General features: G+C 53.1%; 1 protein-coding gene across 1 annotated transcript in view; it reads left to right on the top strand.

The window, feature by feature from the left end:
- LOC119094533 (ALK tyrosine kinase receptor) overlaps positions 1-18,801 on the top strand; it is a gene marked incomplete in the record, with an annotated part of 83,807 nt that overhangs the window by 33,437 nt on the left and 31,569 nt on the right. Inside the window, 1 exon segment of the mRNA XM_037217592.1 lies at positions 18,450-18,660. Coding sequence (XP_037073487.1) covers positions 18,450-18,660 — 211 coding nt within the window.

The raw sequence follows: 18,801 nt of genomic DNA, 5'->3' as shown, positions 1-18,801 counted from the left end.
TGCTGTCTCAACTTTGCGAAAGGTGCCAACGGTCGTAAGATTATTTCGAAATAGGTAGTTGCCGGGTCCAACTCGTTCGAGACGCAAATGGGTGTCACATTCGCAATCTGTACGCTATATAATCCGAACCCGAATCCCAAAGCCCAAATCCAAAGACTTATTTCTACATCGTGTTTTGTAAATGCATACTCAGTTACATATTTGAGTATCAGTGGCAGCTTTACTTGGCTCACTTCAGCCCTGCGTCGATTGTTTGTATTGGTTCCAATGTGGACCTACGCAACTGCCATTGTTGTTGCTGCAGATATGTAGCTGCTCGGTAGCGATGAACATCACCATAGAATTGTCCAATGTAAAGCGTACATTAATTTTCCACTTCCTATGAAAAACCATCTGCGGTGCAAAAAAATGGGCCTAAAACGGGGGTGGGGCAGCTCCCTCCTTTAAGATGCACTGACCTGAACCTGTCTTCGAAATTTCTTCAAAGGGATGCACATCCAGTGACCAACGGCACAGCCAGAGTTACGGTAAGAGTTACCCCATGGCTATCAAAGACCCCCTGCTGGTGGAAACGCAACAGGGAGCTCAATTCCCAAAATCACCCAACAGATGATCGGCTAGGCTTAGCCCACTTTTTCGCGAGGGATGTTTTCTGTGTTTTACTCCTACGTTGGACTAGGGTAAGTCAGAAGCTACCAAATGATATGATTTTGCGTGCATTTAGAAGTGAGTGAAATTATATCAGCCAGGAATTGAATGGCCGCATGGATTTAACTGTCCGTGCTGGTTGTTTCAGAGTGGCCCATTCACACTTTCTTTAGAACAATAGCGGTCTGGGGTGTCACCGCATTTTTTAATTTTTTTACAAGGATATTGAAAGGTTCATGGATTCAACGTCAGCGTAAATCGCAAGAGGGCAAAAATGTGCCTTGATATGTTGAGCCCTTGTTCGCTTGTGAAAATTCATTCTGCCTGTAAAAATCATCGGCGAAAAATTATCTGACATATTTTGAAGTATGTGCGCTCCCAGCCGAGTAGCGAGGACACCGACACCCGACGTTGCAGTCTCCATGGGCCACGCGGCGCTCGCTCCGCAGGTGATCCTGGTGGCAGCCAACGGGCGGGAGAACAGTGGACACGCATCGCAACTGTAGAATACTTCGTGAAATCAGCTCGTATACGTGTGGAGGGTATTATGAACTGTAGGTTCCACTTGTGTTTTTGCTGATTGATACTGGGAGCGGGTTAGCATGCACGTCACCATGAACCCCATGACACAGTGACATAATGTTTTTTACTCGTGTTTCTGTAACTGAAATTCCGAGCAGAAAATCAACCTCCAAAAAGCAGCGGTGAAATTTTCTGGTCAGAAGCTGAAGGCCGTTCCGTCCCAGCGTGGGCCCCTAGCGGGTGCCAATCTGGCAATACGGGACGGGGCCTCCCTGACCGATCTGGAGGCCCTCAGAAGGAAGCGTCATTGACCAGTCCCCAGACCAGTCCCCAGACCAGTCCCCTCCCTGATGCGGCGGGCCCTCTGACCGCGGCATTTGGCACCGAATCGACATAGAGCCCTCGCTGGTGCAAAATACTTTTTTATGATCGTTTAGGGCGTAGGGGGTCTAATAAATAGCACAGAGACCCGATTCCGCTTGCCGGCCCCTGGTTGTAACGACGCGGAGTGCCTCTCGTTCGATACGGGAGCCTCTGACTGACACAGGGCCTTTCCGATGTCTTATGATAAATCTGAATCCTTCCATCATCTTTTCCCACAACTGCTTTCATTGTGAAGAGGGCTCTACCACCACAAGAGCCCCTTTGAAACTCGGGGCTCGGTATATGCCCATGTTCAGGAAATGTGCCCCTGACCGTCTTGGGGTCCTCCGCCAACACAGATTCCCCTGTTAGGCACTGTGACCCTCTGACCCAACACCCGGGGTGCGCTGCACTGTCTCCGGGGCATGGGCCTTGCAAGAGGACTGCTGACTGACATTTGCAGGCTGGGCATTGTCCCTGTATGGGAAAGGGGTCCCCAGGGGCCTAGACTCACACGAAACCGGCTGTCCGGCACTAATGGCCCCAGTCAGCTGACTGACATAGAAGCCCTCATTGTCCCGTTGTAGATGACAACTGAGGATTTCGTCGAGGTAGAAGGTACGGGAGTTCTCGTGCCCCTTAAGAATAGAGGTTTCTGGGATTCTTTAAATGGCCCGTTATATTAAGTGTCAGTGAAAATAAAGATTATGCCGTCACTAAATGAAGATGCTGGTGACCCTCAACAAATGAGCTGGCGTCAATGAAAAGCAAGGACGTTGTAGAACCCGTTGAATTTGTTGTCCTTTGAAAACGAAGGGTTTGGGCTTTTTGGTGCCCCTGGAACTGGCTGCCTCTGAACAGATAACTTATGATGCCCCGAAAGAACGAGTTTTTTAGGCGTCTTCGCCGAATGGGCCGATTCAGGACTTATCAGGGTTGACAGAATATAAGGTGATAACCTTGGATTTTGGTGTCCCTTGATAACGAAAAACGCCAGGTGTTTTAAAGCACTCACTGGGACTGAGGGCCTCTAGAGAATTAATGAAATAGTGCTTCGGAATGATGTCGGCATCCCTCGCCAAATGAGCCTGCCCAACGTTTCATCATTGTGAAAGGCAAAGAAATTGGGATGTCCTGAATTTTAGCGTCTGTGAAGAATGAAGGCCTCCAGCTCTTCCGAATAACTTTCTTAGATTTGGTGCGCCTAGGAAGTTTATTGTTATAGTACCTGAAATAACAGTTTGTTATGCCCGCTCGCCGAATGGTCCGATCTTGGATTTTGTCAACGGCTAGACACAAGCATTGCCGGTCTTTTAGGAACTGCCGCTTGAAAATGAAGATCTGGGGCGTGTCTGGTGCACTTGGAATTTGGTGTCTCTTGAAAGTAAACGTTATGCGGTTCAGGAATGAAGTTTTTGGTGTCCCTTTACCAGGAGATTTTGGTGCTCCGAAGGGGCATCAAAACCGCATGGGGCTCCAGGGTGGAGCAGGGCATGGCCTCATCCGTTCTGGATCTGCCCCTGTCTGCACTTGTTTGATGTGCTCCCCATCATGTTAGGCAGAGGTCTGCGTCGTGTGATGTTTCTGCAGTTGCTTGTTTGGGTCTTGACTGAATCGGGCCATATACGGCTTGGCATGCGTGGCACTGTCTGTAGGGTTCGTGTGATTGGCTGACAGTGTTTGTAGGCTTCATGTGAGTGGCACGTTAAAGGGAGTGTTCCACATTCGCATGGGGTCTTGAACTGAAGTGGCATCTTCAAGACCTCTCGGTGCTGTTCTCAATCCTACCCTTCTTAACACCTAAGCCCCCTTAGTTTTTGAGCTACACGACCTCGAAAATGGGGAAGGTATATCGGGGAATGTATTTCGAAGTCACCTTCACATTCATGACGTCATAAAAACGTCATTCGAATCCTGCAATTCCATAAGCCATGCGGTGATCACGGCCAAGAAAAATATAAGTGTCGAGGGGTTCATATCTGGCGTTTGTGAGCGCGATTTCCAGATCTAACGGCCTCGGCCGTCGGTAACGGTACCGGCCATCGGCTGGCTCTCAATCAGTGTTATGCAAGGTTCGATGACGTAACCAACCCATGGCGCACTGAGGAATGTGTATACCAAACAGAAAATCGTGCAGTCTGGAGCAGTCTTTCTACTTGAAAATGTTACCCATAGTTATAACTGAGTTTGTTTCACGATATTTGATGCTTGCTTCAACGTTTGCAAATGTTGAACATTCCCTGTCATCCGGTGGGAGCATTCTCCAGTGACTAGATTGCTTCACATTTACATATCGATGCGACGTGAAACGATGACTACGAGGATTGGATTGCAGCGAGAGTCACCACATCAGTGCGTTTTCGTACAGGGTCATCACCTAGCTTTTAAGCCAAGAATGGCCAGCGGAGTGTGCTCCATCATAGCGATCTATTGCGCTGCCAGCGCTTCCAAACTGAACACGTCACACCACGGCTACTCTCCCATTGCCACCTAATGGTAACTAAACCGTATCAGCATCCTGTCGGCTTCTCAGCACGCCCGGTGTCGGTAACGGGCGACTGTGGCACTGTGTCCCAGGACAACTTGGCTTTCTTTGGGTGGCGACGGGGGATTGATCGTGTCGCGTCGTCCATTAGGGGCATTGCCGAGACCTGCGCGACATATAAACACCGCCAGACGACGCGCGGCTGCGGTCGGCAACGCGTTCTGCCGGCCGCGGCCCTTTGAGATGCTGAAATCGCCGGAACCAGGCGCCGTTCTGCCTGCAGCTGCTCGGCCCGGGCGTGCCGCGGGCGGCGTCGCCTCCCCCCCCCCCCCCCCTCCCCGACCGGTGTCGTTGCCGGTGGCGGTCCGAGCCGGCCGCAGCGTCCCGGCAGGCCGGGCCTCCATCCCACCCATCAACCCGTCATCGTCGGACACGGGAGGGGGGGGGGGGGGCGGCCCCCGCGGCCGGTGCGCTGACGCCGCCGCTGCTGCGGCCGCCGCCGGTCGATGCCGCTCATGGGCCGCCGGCCGCTGCAGAATCCAGGGCACGTGGGAAGCGCGGGGCGCAGCCACCGCGGGGGCGGCTTCGCTGCCGCCTCAGACGCCGGCCGGCAGGCTGCGCGCTCCCCGCGCTGAAGTGGGATAGTCGAGAGGTGCGGCAGAGAAGGCGGTGAGGGAAAATCATTGCAAACCGGGCACGGGGCGCTTTGGCGCCAGTTCTTGCCGTTGATAAATCCCATTGAGGTCACGTGAGATTCAGGAGCAAGGGCATCCCTTCCCGTCAAATGTGCCGCAAGTTGCCTTCTGGATGGACGGGGGTCTTGGAGGGAAGGGGCAAGGCTCGGTTAAGAAAAGAGTGGCGGCGGCTCAGAAGGCGACCATCGTCTGTGACGAGGACGTGGAGACGGTCGTCGACGCCGACGGGGGGGGAGGGGGGGGGGGGGGCGCCGGTTGGCTGCGTGGGCCGCGACGACGCACGCGTAGACGGGGTCCAGCCCATTCCGGAAAATGGTGTGCAGAAGCTATTCTAAGGCGGGCAGGCGTCATCCGACGCGCGGGCGAGCAGTGGGAGTTGTTGGCGAAGACAGAGTTCCGGCGGCGGGGTTCGGGTCCGACCTGAAGCCGCAGTGGTGACGGCTGGCTTTAGCTGGCTGCCAAGAGAAGCAGGGCTAGCTCTGGCGTGGGCCGACGTGCCGGGTCGCGGGAGCCGCCTAGGGTGCGAGGTGTGCAGAGGTGCGGAAATATGACGCGACGTCTGCGATTGTGGCGGCTGTCTGCGGGTGCAGCCGCGGCTCTGAGATGGGCGCGGTTCCGAGCGGCGCTGGCAGACCGATGGCAGCTGTCCAGGGCGCCGCGGCCCCGACGCCGGACCGCTGGCGCCGGGCGGCCGGCCCGGACGCCGCCACAAATGACGGCGCCGCGCCGCCGGAGCTGCGCTGGGGCGCGGCGGATTGGTGGCGGCGGGTGCCGTCCATAGTTCCGCACGGAACGGCCAGACAATGAGGAGGGTGAGCGGCCCGGCGGCCGCCGGTCGGTGGGGCTGTCATCGCCGACTCCAATGACGCGCCTCACGCGTGAGCCGAGAAGGCGTAGACATGCGGTTCCGCCTGTTGGTACGGATCCCGCAACGCTGTGACGTGTTTGTTGTTGTTTTGATCTCATCGGCAGCCCGTCACCAGCGGGATCACATCGCTTGGAATTGTCACCTTTCGGGCTATCACACAGGCCACCTGTGACGGACACTCGATAGCTTCAAGATGACAGGTTCGTTGAACATGACACTGCAAATTGTACCTGGATCGTCGAAAGCATTAAGCAGCGTTTTTATTTCACGTCAAAAATGTCAGTTGAACGATGGGGATAGACGGTGAGAATACCGAGGCGCGGCGGCCGTCAGTCCGCTGACTGGTACTTCAGCTGGTGCTTCAGCTGGTGCTTCAGCGTCCGCGCCCGATCGGCCGCAGGACAGAGGCTCGCAACAGGCCAAACACAAATCAGTCCGCAGCAGCGATGTCGGCGGATGAGGTCCTGCGAGTGATGTTCTGGCGACTCAGTATGCGTGCAAAGCTTAGCGTATGGACCGTTCCTAAAATTTTACTGATTTCGGTGGCGAGTTTTGGCCCAGGAAGATATCACAAACTTTCATGCAATTTTCTACGGTGGCAGTTCCATTACAAGACTCGTCAACAACTCGTTTGGCTGGAGGGTGGAAGACCAACCATATTAGCCCTCGCTCTGACGGGGTTTGGTGTTTGCCCAACGTCATTTATCGCAATAGATTTATAACTGTACATGTCAGGTATCTTGTTTCAATTAGTCAACACATTGTGCTACAAATGTACGGCATGATGTAAAGTACGTTACATTGTAGCCCAGGCCAAGTCACTGACCTAGAATGATTAAGCTTCAGCATATCGGACCACCTTCTTCTCGCGCAAGTCTAGCATGGACCAAATGTTTATTTCTGGAAAAATATGCTTCAAACGAAGGAGGCAGGCCATCCTACCTTTTCCCTACGCTGTTGTGTTGGACCAAACCATCGCGCGTTGTAGTTCTAGCGTGGATTTTCCCTGCTTGTGTCAGATTTTTGTTAAATAAGTGATAATAATAAGTGACTTCATAAGTGACGTTTGAAGATCATCATAGCTCAGTGACCGAAGGTGAACTTTGGTTTTCACCGTAAAAGCATGCCTGGTTGGCCTTATCCACTTTTTGACCGCACACTGTCACTCCCTAACCTGTCAATGACAAACTAAAGGTCAACAAAAAATCATGGTCACTGCCTACGTCGAGAGGTAGCCATCGACTTCCGTAGCGTACACCATTGAAAAGAAGGTTCTTGGTTGTGGTTATGCCTTTTTACTGACCAGTCTTACTCTCACGCCCGTGAGTAGAATTGTGCGTCTAAAGTGTATGCCAGGCCAGCGGTCTGGCGCTGCAATCCGGTGCGTAGCAGTTCGCTGCGATAGATTTACGGAACGAATCGTCTGAAAGCCAAATATGCGTCTGGACTTGTTTGAGAACGAGTTAGACACTGAAAAACATAGTCTAATTTGGTCCCGACACTGACTCACAACGGAGAAAAGGCCTATGCCAACTTTGGCCGGAGTTTTAAAAGGGCCAAAGAACGACGGCGGAGAGCGTGCGCCCACCTCCCTCTCCGTCCCGATTTGTTGCCGAACCCCGACACTGTTAGGGATTAGTATTGCTAACAGCCGACGCTTCTGATGGCAATGAATAAATAGCGCAATTATCATTGGATGGAAGACATCTTCAAACACCGTGAGTTTGGACTCATAGCCTGAGCCCTTGGAGATGAGTGCCCGTAAGCTGGCTTAACACTTTTGGAGATGAGTGCCGTAAGCTGGCTTAACATTTCGCTCTCTGAATCAGATACTTCTGACTCAGACCAGGTGCGCGCATGAGCACGCGTTAATATCTCGACCTAAAACGAGGCACTCGATCTCGAACCTGGGGAGATGTCTGATGATGATTGGCTTTGGTGACAGACTACATCTGATGAACAGATCCCGCTGGTGGAAGCAGACTGCTGGGCTCCGCGGCCTGGTGACTTAAGCGAATTGCGGAACCGTCTGATCTACTTCTCGGCGCTTTATTTCAGAGATGAGTTATATTTTGTTCTGTGTGCGTTTTTAGTTCCAGCGTCAATCATCAAACGCGGAAGGCTTGAATAAACAGAAACCCGGCGATAATGTTGATTCGGCCGAGCTGCAGCCAGCCGGCGGAAATTGCGCTGGTAATTGCCTGAAACGCAGCCGATCGGGGATGGAGGTAGCGTCGGGAGTACGCCTGCAGCTTCGTCAAGTTTTCCTGGAATAAGGGATTTTAATAAGTCTGATTAAGTGAACACCGAAACCGATAACTCTGGAAAGTTGTGGAAAATAGATTCCACGTCGTTCCTTCGCGCTGTGCCGCGCCGCAGTCACGTACGCCGTAATACCGTAGTTCGACCGGCCGGCCTCACATAGCGAAGTGCTATGTCTCATCTTCTGTCCGTTGCAAATTCCCGATTGTACGTCATCGTTTTGAATACCACACACACACATATATGTATATATATATATATATATATATATATATATATATATATATATATATATATATACACACATATATGTATATATATATATATACACACACACACATATATATATATATATATATATATATATATATATATATATATATATATATATATATATATATATATATATATATATATATATATATATATATATATATGTGTGTGTGTGTGTGTGTGTGTGTGTGTGTGTGTGTGTGTGTGTGTGTGTGTGTGTGTGTGTGTGTGTGTGTGTGGTGTGTGTGTGTGTGTGTGTGTGTGTGTGGTGTGTGTGTGTGTGTGTGTGTGTGTGTGCGTATTGCTGCTCAATACATCTGCGGTTATAGCTGAGAGTGGCATTTGAAATATCAGAGTTATAGCTGAGACACGCACAAACAGCTCAACATTATTTGTTTTTATTGTTGTGGCTTGTTTGCATTTAACGGCCTCAGATATGACGCCTCCCAAAATATCGCTGGTGTCGTGATCGTACAGTCGGATATCTGCCTCACCTGCTCGTGTATGTTACATGTGTGTTTATACGGTGGCCACCTTGCTCAACTTGTTGCGTAAAGCTGCGGACGGTCTACGATTAATGACACACAGCAATTTAGTGTTATGCAACGAATGAACCTTATTTTCGATGGCTTTACGTGCACAAACATTATTGTTTTCAATGCTATCGGTCGGCGACATTAATCCATGAGCTTGAGCCAAACGCAAGGCCTTTGACCAGAAAGGTTGAAAGCCTGCATAAAAGCGTATCAATGCAGAACAAATTGTAGAGTTAAAGCAACAGTGCATGTATATTACATACATCATAATTAATATCAACGCAAGCTGTGATCAAAGGTGATATCGAATAAGGAACGACAATTATCATTCATTTTACAGAATTAGAGCCCCTCTACAAGGTTCAAGTTCCAGTTAATTTTTGACCAATCATCTCAACAAATTTTCTTTTAGTCAATGATGTAAGTTCAAGCTCGTTGTATTGCCGAAACATCCCCACAAGTTGCCTATGGTTTGAATTCGTGTAGGCGCAATGGGTGTATGAACGCAATATTTAAACATAAGTTACTTTGTTATGCAGTGTTTGATAACAACGCGACCACATTGGGATATTTTCAATAATCCTGTCGTTGGCACTGTTCGTCACAACATAATCACCAGTCGTCAAAACGTGCCACACAATGGCAACCGCATCGCCCAGTTTGACGCGAAGCTTCTTGCGGGGTGGAGAACCGGTGATGGCCGGCGGCAGGCGGCTCCAGAACGCGGCCGCGCGGTGCGAAAAGGTCCTGCGTGCCGCTGGCGAGCGGAGAGCTGGCGGATCAAGGGCGCTCACCGCTTCCGCCCGGGTGGCACGCTGGCATGCAGCGGTGCGTGGGGTGAACTCGGAGCGGCGGGCCAGATCGCCATGGAGGCGCGCGGGTCATTAAGGCCGCTGAACACGGCGAGGTTGTCACAGGGTGACAAGGTCACTAACATGGCGCCAGCCCACCGCTCGGAGAGGCTGCGCTGGGCTGGCATAGAATGTGAATCTGAGCTCCCATAGAATCTCTGTCATAGAGTCTCTTTTGGTTAAAGGCTGCAGTCTCCCCAAACCGAGAGGCAGTACAGAAACGGGGGAAATGTGAGACTGGACAAGGAGCTTACGAACCTCGGGGGTTGGATGATGGCGAATTTTATACAGGAAGAAAAGTTGTGTTGTAAAGCAGAGTTGTGCTTTTTACAACATGGGATATGACCGTCTCTCAGGAAAAGATGCTTTCAATAGAACCCTCCATGATTTTTACGAACGGTGAAGGGCTTAATTTGTGTCTAGCAATGTCAAGTTGAAACGATGCGATTTTCTTCAGGGGCTGTGGATTGCCGAGAATAAGGGGAGTTATTTTAGTGGGACTCATTTCAGAAAGGCGGATGTGAAGTGGGATTGGATCATTGGGACAGTTTTCTACCGTCTGGATTTCAAAACGGATGGTTGGTCGTGATGAGCGGGGTCTAGCAGCCGGGTATCGTCAGCATAGGGCACCAGAAGTTCGTGAGGGGGTGGCATGGAGGGTCGTTTGTGAAGAAGATGCTGAAGAGGAATCTGCCAATGAACGATTCCTGAGCGACGCCGTGAGTCAGTGGAAGAGGGACGACCGCCTCACACCACCTGCCGCAGACCAGCAAGGTAGCTCTCAGATCACCTTGGATCGATGCCACGCCATTGCAGCTTTGTCAGAAGAACGCCATGTTCGACGTTATGAAAGACGCGGCCGAGATCAATCGACGTGTCGGTGACGATGTAACCAACGTTAATCCGCCGCACCGCCCTCTCAACGGCGTCGACCAGGTCGTCCGCTGTGGAGTAACAAGGTCTGCACTTGGAAGGCTGCGACGCTGGGAAGGTTGCGACGCCGGGAAGGCTGCGACGCTGGGAAGGCTGCGACGCTGGGAAGGCTGCGACGCCGGGAAGGCTGCGACGCCGGGAAGGCTGCGACGCTGGGGAGGCTGCGACGCTGGGAAGGTTGCGACGCCGGGAAGGCTGCGACGCCGGGAAGGCTGCGACGCCGGGAAGGCTGCGACGCCGGGAAGGCTGCGACGCTGGGGAGGTTGCGACACTGGGGAGGCTGCGACGCTTGGAGAGCCCGCGCGACAGGCCCGTCGAGTCTGCGCCGGCGCGGCGGCAACACTGGACGGAGACGCGCGGCGGCGGTGGTGTCCGAGCCAGGCGCGGGCGGTCGCGGCGACGCTCGGCCAGGAGGTGGGGGTGGCAGGAACCCGAATCAGGGAGCGCGTCTGAGGAGGCTCGAGGCGCCGCGACCGACGGCAACGGGGCGGTTCCATGAGCAGCCCCAAGACGCGACTGAAGACAGGCCAGCAGTCTGCGACGAGACCGACCGCTCCATAACAGCGGTCCGCGGATGCATGGCAGGAAGTGGCGTTGACAGCAATCTCCATTGGCAGCCTCGTGCCTATTTTGTTCGAGGGAGCGTGTCCGGTTGTTCATGGGTCGGTCGGATTATCGTTTATTTGTTTTGGTAGGGCGACGTGCATGTTAGAGGCCTCCCGCGCAGCTGCAGTGGCACTCCGGCCCGTAACTTAATAAGTAGGTAGCCAACGCCAAACACCCGTGCCACATACCCGAAGAGTTTTCGATGGGTACCAGCGAGCCTGAACCCATCAGATTTGAAAGTTCTTGGAGGCCGTAACATCCCGATATGTTGACGGGAACGCATCCTGAATTTATGCTGAACGGTGTGTTTAAGGCACAGATCGCAGGAAACGGAAATATGCGTGTTCTGAACCATTTTTGTTTGTTCAGGAGGTGGGACATTGCCTGCTTTGAGCTAGGGATAGACTGGCGGTCCGTGAAGTTAACTGCCACCTTGCCCCTTCACATTTGCGTGTGAACTGATGATGACGTGGTGGTAGGAACGGGACCGTGGGCGTGACGGCCAGCGGGCAGTGACAGATCAGGCACATGGTGATGACCAAAACGATTGACGGTGAAAGCATGAGTCTATCTAAGTCACAATAAACTACACTTCATTCATGCTATTTCTAGCGCTCAGACGCACCAGGATCTTAACGCGCCTGTCGTGTTTTTGGAGTCCCTTGGACTGAAGGCGATACCGACCAGTGAGTGTATGCGCAACCCGCGCTGTTCCACAATCCACGACGCGTTTGGCTACATTCGCCGTTGGTGCGTCCGGACCGTACCGGCACCGGCTCCGGCGTGCCTCCGCCCTCAGCGCGTGATTTGTACGCACGCTCAGATCCGCGTCCGGCCGGGCTCTGCGGAGCGGCGCCAGCAAGCTTCACGCGGCGTCCGCCAGGGGGCCGCTCGGCCGCCGGCCCGGCGGGCGGGGGTGACCGGCGAGGGGAGGAGGCGTTCGATGCAGGCCAGACGACGGCTCCTGCCCGTGATTAACGCTCTCACGGCGGCAGGGGCCGGCCGATGTGATTAACGCTCGAGAGCCATCGAGTTGGTCGGCGGACGGGCGACGGAGAAGCGCCAACGGTCGTCCCGGAGTCGCGACAAGTTCGCTGCGCTGTTCCAGCCGTCACGGTATCCTGTTCGATGCAGTTCAACGCGGCATTCTTACGGGTGCCGCCTTTGAAATCTCTCGTGTGGATGAGCAATGCGGCCGGCCTGGCGCCGACGCCAGGGCACCTTGGTCTCATCAATGCCAACAGGTTATCGATAACCCTACTATCAATCAAGTGGTGTCAAACAACCCTTTGGTTTTATCGGTGCTAGTGTCAACGGGTTGTTAATGTTTGAAATTGGCACCGCTTCAGCTCACCTGGAAGGTAAAAGGACGCATGCTACTACGTCTCGTTTTTGGACGGATGCGCGTACCAACTCCCGCACGCAAGACGAGCCTCAAATAATGGCCATCGCTTCTCAAAGTCTCTTTTTGTTGGACATTAAGCCGAGTTTTCGCCATCCAGAAGGGACTCGCCTTTTGATAGATCGCCGAGGCTTGCTTGCTATAGATCACGCTTGCCTCGCGCAAAGCAACAGTCTCGCCTAATAGGAGCGATCCCTATCATCATAGACGTGAATGTTGGGCAGCGTTCGCCCCTAGCTAGAGGGGGGGGGGGTTGCTAGGTTTAGCCCCCTTCCAACTTGGGATTCGCCCCTTCCCCCACACACGCACACTTGGGAAGAAAGTGGGCAAAATCCGGGCAGAAGCATGTTTGTTGACACATCTTTAGCGCCAGGTTCGGTCTTTTTTTGCTGTTCAGACCCCCACCCCCACCCCACCCCCTCAGCTTGTTGCGAAACTACGCCCCTGCCTAGCTAACACGACAAGCTTACTTGATCGACGCACTTACCCTAACCTTGAAGTGGTTGCCCTTGTCCGGTCTCATCAGCGGTTTGAGTGCGGCTCTTGTGACTGACACTCACTTACATATAATTGTGCGGACTTACCGTTTGGCCGAGGGAGACACGATTGCATTAAAATCTGGGAAATGAGAGCGCAATGATGACACAACATTGCCAGGAGCAGTATTGTAATTGCTGCTTTTAAACATGTACGCCCATGTCGTGCTATGAGCAAGAGCAAGCGTTGCCACACCCTGGTGCTGCTTGGCGGTGCCTTTCCTGTCGTCACGTCGTCCAGGTGCGTTCGTGAGCGCGACAGACCGGTCACTCCGTACACGAGCCCGAATTGACCGGTCGTTCCGTTCGTGAGTGAGCGCGGCAGACCCTTCGCTCCGTCCGTGAGCGCGGCAGACCCGTCGCTCCGTCCATGAGCGCGGCAGACTGGTCGCTCCGTTCATGAGCGCGGCAGACCCGTCGCTCCGTCTATGAGCGCGGCAGACCGGTCGCTCTGTCCGTGAGCGCGGCAGACCCGTCGCTCCGTCCGTGAGTGCGGCAGACTGGTCGCTCCGTCCGCGAGCACGGCAGACTGGTCGCTCCGAAACAGTCGCATCTTCTCAGACACCACTCTGGGTCAGGCAGACAGGGTTCGCCGCGGACCAGACAAGGGCATAACACCGGGCACGTCGGATCGGTCCCGTATGTCGGCGCAGGCCCGGTGTAAACACCGCGGCCGTGCCAGCTGGCAGCAGCCGCCGACTCCGCTGCCTTTGGCGCTGTTGCACGGGGCCACTGCGTCTCCAGAATAGCCAGTCGTAGTGCCTACGCCACGGGCGAGTCCAGGGAGTGAGGAGGGGTGAGTGAGTGGCGGTTGGGGGGGGGGGGGCACGTTGCCCAGGCATACGGTTGAAGGAACAGTTAGTCACATTCAGCTTTTAAGAGGCCGTCATCCCGTGTCACCCGGTGGATTGCCGTCCCCCCTGGCGGTGTCGCTCGGTTCACCCACGTGCTACTTTGGCAGCTTACATGCCAAGTTCAGACGTTGTTTTCCGCCTGAGCAAACTAGCTGCCGCAAGCCACCATTGCGCTCACTAGTATGCATAACCGATGTCGGGAGCGTTCTCCGAACCGCGCCAAGTGAAGTATGGCCTGTACCATCCGCGAGTGCGCTCGCCCGGCTGCGCCTGGATTGACCTTTGGCCTGGGCTTATCGATGGGCGTTCGCCTCCGTCTCTTTGCACAGTCTTGCTGTCCGTATTGTTGCGTTTCGCTTTGCCGTGATTCGGCGGCTGCCAACCGGCAGCGGATTGCTCTTATGATCGGCCCTCGCCCTCTGACTTCTGACCTGAGGGCAGCCGTGGGCACGTCCACCGTACGGCACGGCAATGCATGGCGTGTACCCAGCGCCCCAGGCGAGATTTGGGCTTGGGTTGGCTGCGGTACGGAGCGCGCTGTTCTCTTGTGATTGTGTCCATAGCCGAGTACATCTGCGTGAGATGCCTGACGGAACGCAGCTGACTGGGGAAGGACGTTTTGCGGTCGGCTGTCTGGGAGAAAAAAAAACAGCGAAATATCGTTTCACTCAAACAAACCGTGACAGTTAACTTACCATTCACTGGATGATCAACGCCACTCGTTTATTTTTCCTATAACTCACCGACGGCAGACAACTGGCTTCCGGGCCATTTCCTCTCCATGCATGCTGCTGTGAAGTGCGATTTGCTAGTGTATTCTTGTGTATGTGATTGCCTCATGGTGGCACAATTTAATGCTGGATGGACCCAAGCGTTCTGACAAGCTACGGCTGTGCCTTGAGCGTGTCTGAATTCAATTCAAGCCTAGTGTCCTCTTTCTTTAGTCAAAATGACGTCACAATTTCGAACGCCGGAAGCTTCTTTAGCTGCCCGAGCCTATTTCCTGTCAATACACGATTGTGTATGACAACGTCACTGATGTAGAACAGCGTTTGTATGTAATCTAATATATGATATTAAAAAATATAATAAAAAAATTATAAATAATAAATAATTAAATATATTATATATAATCGTGGAAGGTCAACATAGTTCTCAGACCATCCAAGGCCGTTTCAATTAAGTGCACTTTTTATGAGTTAGTAGAGCGTGTCAATAATGCTCTCCTTAGTGCATAGTGCCCATAGCCATGTTGTGTTATGGTGCATAGATGATAACTGTGTTATTTTGCCAGAACGCAAACGTTTTAAGCAAAAGTCTCCCAAAAATATTTTCTCATCTGGCACAGCGCCTAAGTGTTGAATTTGGAGTGATTTACGTAGCACCGAACATAATTTGTCAATGGTCATTAGCATCAAAGCTCCCAATAACAATTGCGGAATGAACGCAGGTGAATATTCTGGGCATGTGTATGATCCTCACACGCGACATCATGCGGAGGGGGGGGGGGGGGGGGCAGCGCCGTCTTTTTCGGGATCCGGTCTGACACGGCACCGGCGTGCGCTGTTATATAGGTACAGACATATACACAACCAGTGCCGAATAAGTTGTTATCGTCGCTGAACTCGTAAGCACTCACTTCGTTTCTGTGCAGAGCCACACCACCCAGGCCACCGTAATTTTTTCTGTGCAGAGCCGCATCAGCCAGGCCACCGTTATCACTTCTGTGCGGAGCTACACCAGCCAGGTCACCGTTATCACTTCTGCGCAGAGCTACACCAGCCAGGCCACTGTTATCACTTCTGTGCAGAGCCGCACCAGCCAGGTCATCGTTATCACTTCTGTGTAGAGCTACACCAGCCAGGTCACCGTCATGACTTCTGTGCAGAGCTAAACCAGCCAGGTCACCATTATCACTTCTGTGTAGAGCTAAACCAGCCAGGTCACCGTTATCACTTCTGTGTAGAGCTACACCAGCCAGGTCACCGTCATGACTTCTGTGCAGAGCTACACCAGCCAGGCCACCGTAATTTTTTCTGCTGCAGAACCGCACCAGCCAGGTCACCGTTATCACTTCCGTGCAGAGCTACACCAGCCAGGTCACTGTTATCTTTCTGTGTAGAGCTACACCAGCCAGGTCACCGTTATCACCTCTGTGCAGAGCTACACCAGCCAGGCCACCATTATCACTTCCTAATGAGCGTTCTAGAAATACCACTATGTACTGCAGCGTTCACGTTCGCAATTCGCATCCGGTAGCACACCAGTATCATCGTTGTGCTTTTTCATAACGAATTCGTTTTAAGCCTCGTCTTACGCGGACTTGTTCACGTTCACCGTCCGAGGAGCCTCAGGGGCTCCCTGAGATCTCGAGAACTAAGCGGGCTAGGGCCTCGCGGAAAGCGGCCTTAGAAAGCTATTGTCAAGCTCCATCAGACGTGTGTGACTGAACTATGTTGAGTGTGACCTTTAATAGATCAAATCATAATCATCAAATCATCGCAAGGGTCTAATTAGCACTTAATAGATGCCTCGCGTTGTCTTATGAACTGAGTATGCTACGGCAGTGCGGAGAACAGCGTTAAATGGCTGCTGGAAAACCCGATCAGATGGCACTGATGGATGTCGACAGGGGTGACGTCTGACGGGCTATGTCAGTTCAAATTGGTAAAGACAGTTGTTACATGGAGCGCTGATTCTTGACATTTTCGTTGTACAGAGCTTTAGAACTAGGCCAAGTGCAAGTGACCTCACATGATGGAAAACGTGAAAAAGTTGCTAAATCTAGAAAAAAAGCGTGAAGGTTGGTATGTCCGCTATTGGTCACGATCATCCAAGCACTGCTCGTTTGTCCGTTCTTCTGGCATTTCTCGACGTACGATAACCACTCACTGAACTGAGCTAACTCAGCATCATCATGGCATGCACTGCATGACTCGAGAAGTGCATGCCACCCAAAATCAGGAGACGATAACATCAACTCGACGGTGCCAGCAGAGTTGCACAACACTCCTCCCCTGCAAATGAAAGTCGGCGAATATCCCGTCCCCGCCAGATGTCTGGATATGATTATGTGTGTCTGCAACAAATCGGTTGAGTGGGACTGTTACTACCAGCGGGGTCATAGGTCACGCCAATGCGGAACGACTATTGTGACATTGTTTTGTCACAGGGATGCTACGTGGCTGGACATGCTGCTTGTCATGTCATTCGCTACCTTTGTAAAACATATAATTACGCATGGTTGTTAAGCCCTGACCACGACGGGCTTGGTTATATTCGAGACGAAAAACCGTTAATTTGGTACCTGTCAGGTTGCCGTTCACCGGTGGAAGCTGGCTGAGCAGCAGCGACCACCGCAAATGTTGCGTACAACATCAAAAAAAGGCACGACATTTTGTTATGCTGGTGCGCGTGCTGCCACCCATATTTGGTAATAATTATACCCGTGCGCATGCTTCAGGGCCGGATTTCTTTTCTCTCTCCAAAATTGGATGCTATTTCCACGGATTCGCCCGTTCATTATGGATGCAAAGGGCCCACGCCCACCAAGCTTCTACTGCCTGCATTAACTGAGCCTCGTCGCGCCGGTATCATTTTAGTGTTTCGCCATGTGATAAGGATGGCCTCGAAGTAAGCGAATAGTGTGTGGCGCGCGGCGATAGTTCGAGAACAAATAAATCAGGGCAACATTAGCCGCGGCATCTTGCGTGGGTCTGTGATTCTAACGCCAGATGCCGCCGTTAGTTTACGCTGAAACGGCGTGCATCGCACATCAGAAATCACTCAGACGAGTGAGCTTGTAATCACCATCATACGCAACTGAGTTGCTTTGGCGAGAATCTTCTCAGATGTCTACATTACGCATATAAATGTATCACGAGAGACGCCAATAAAACGCACTTGCGTTTGAGAAACGAGCGAGATTACTGCCCAGCGAACCGCCATTTGTTGCCGGCACAAACATCAACATCTGGATGAGGCGTTTGTGTATACTTGATGCCAAAAAAAGCGCCGTCGACAAAGGATGTGAAGCACTCCCAGCAGTGGAACGAGGATATATTGCCCAGCACTTCTCCGCTTCACAGGTCCATTTGCTCCATACTTCCCTCGCTTGGCGGCGCCAACAATTTTCATTTCGGCTCTCTCTGGCAGAGACACAGACGCGACGATGCAAGATCGCAGCACCACGGCGGGGTATTCTTCTCGGCGTGTGCGGGAGAGAACGCCGAGAACACGCCTGGCGCAGCATCTCCCCCCCCCCCCCCCCCCCAACTCACCCGACAAGTGCCCGCCAACGATCACCAACTCACCGTACTCCCTCATTTAGACCGGCTTTACGTGAGCGGAAGCGCGCTGCTGATCGCGTCCCGAGATCGCAGCCCCTTCTCCAGCAGCCTCACCGCCCTTGAATCGACCTGCTGTCCTCTTCCAGCAGCCAGAGGCGTCCCTCTCAGCGATCGGACGGAAAGCCTCGCGCTGTTATCGTGCGGCTCTCCCACGCCGCGTTGGTCTCTGATTAGTTGGCGGCGGACGCCTGTCTGCCCGTTCGCCTGTCTGCGCCTGTCTGCCTGTCTGCGTCACTCGCCGCTGACCTGGCACCCCGTGCCCGCAGGCCACTACCTCCTGCTGACCAGCGGGGCGGGCGAGGCGCACACGCAGCTCAAGTCGCCCTGGTTCCGGGAGGCCGGCGAGAACTGCCACATCGAGATGGACGTCAACTTCTTCGACCCCGACCGCGCCCACATCGTGGTGGTCATCAACAAGGAGTCGTCGTCCGACAGTCCGGTTTATGTTGCCAGCGACCCGGTCTCCACGGACAAAAGGTCGGTCAGAGCTGGCGCAAGGCGACTCGGCGGCGTGCCCGCGTCGTGCCCCTGAACGCTCTTTGCTCGCACGCTTTTCGGAATGTTGCGCGAATGAAGGAAGGAAGGTTCCATGTACCTGTGACCGCTTGCGCTGCGTTG

Source organism: Pollicipes pollicipes, unplaced genomic scaffold (genome assembly GCF_011947565.3).
Source record: "Pollicipes pollicipes isolate AB1234 unplaced genomic scaffold, Ppol_2.1 Scaffold_4002;HRSCAF=4701_pilon_pilon_pilon, whole genome shotgun sequence".
Lineage (NCBI taxonomy): Eukaryota > Metazoa > Arthropoda > Thecostraca > Pollicipedomorpha > Pollicipedidae > Pollicipes > Pollicipes pollicipes.
The sequence above is the reverse complement of the archived record's forward strand: the minus strand, read 5'-3'. Positions and strand labels throughout refer to the sequence as shown.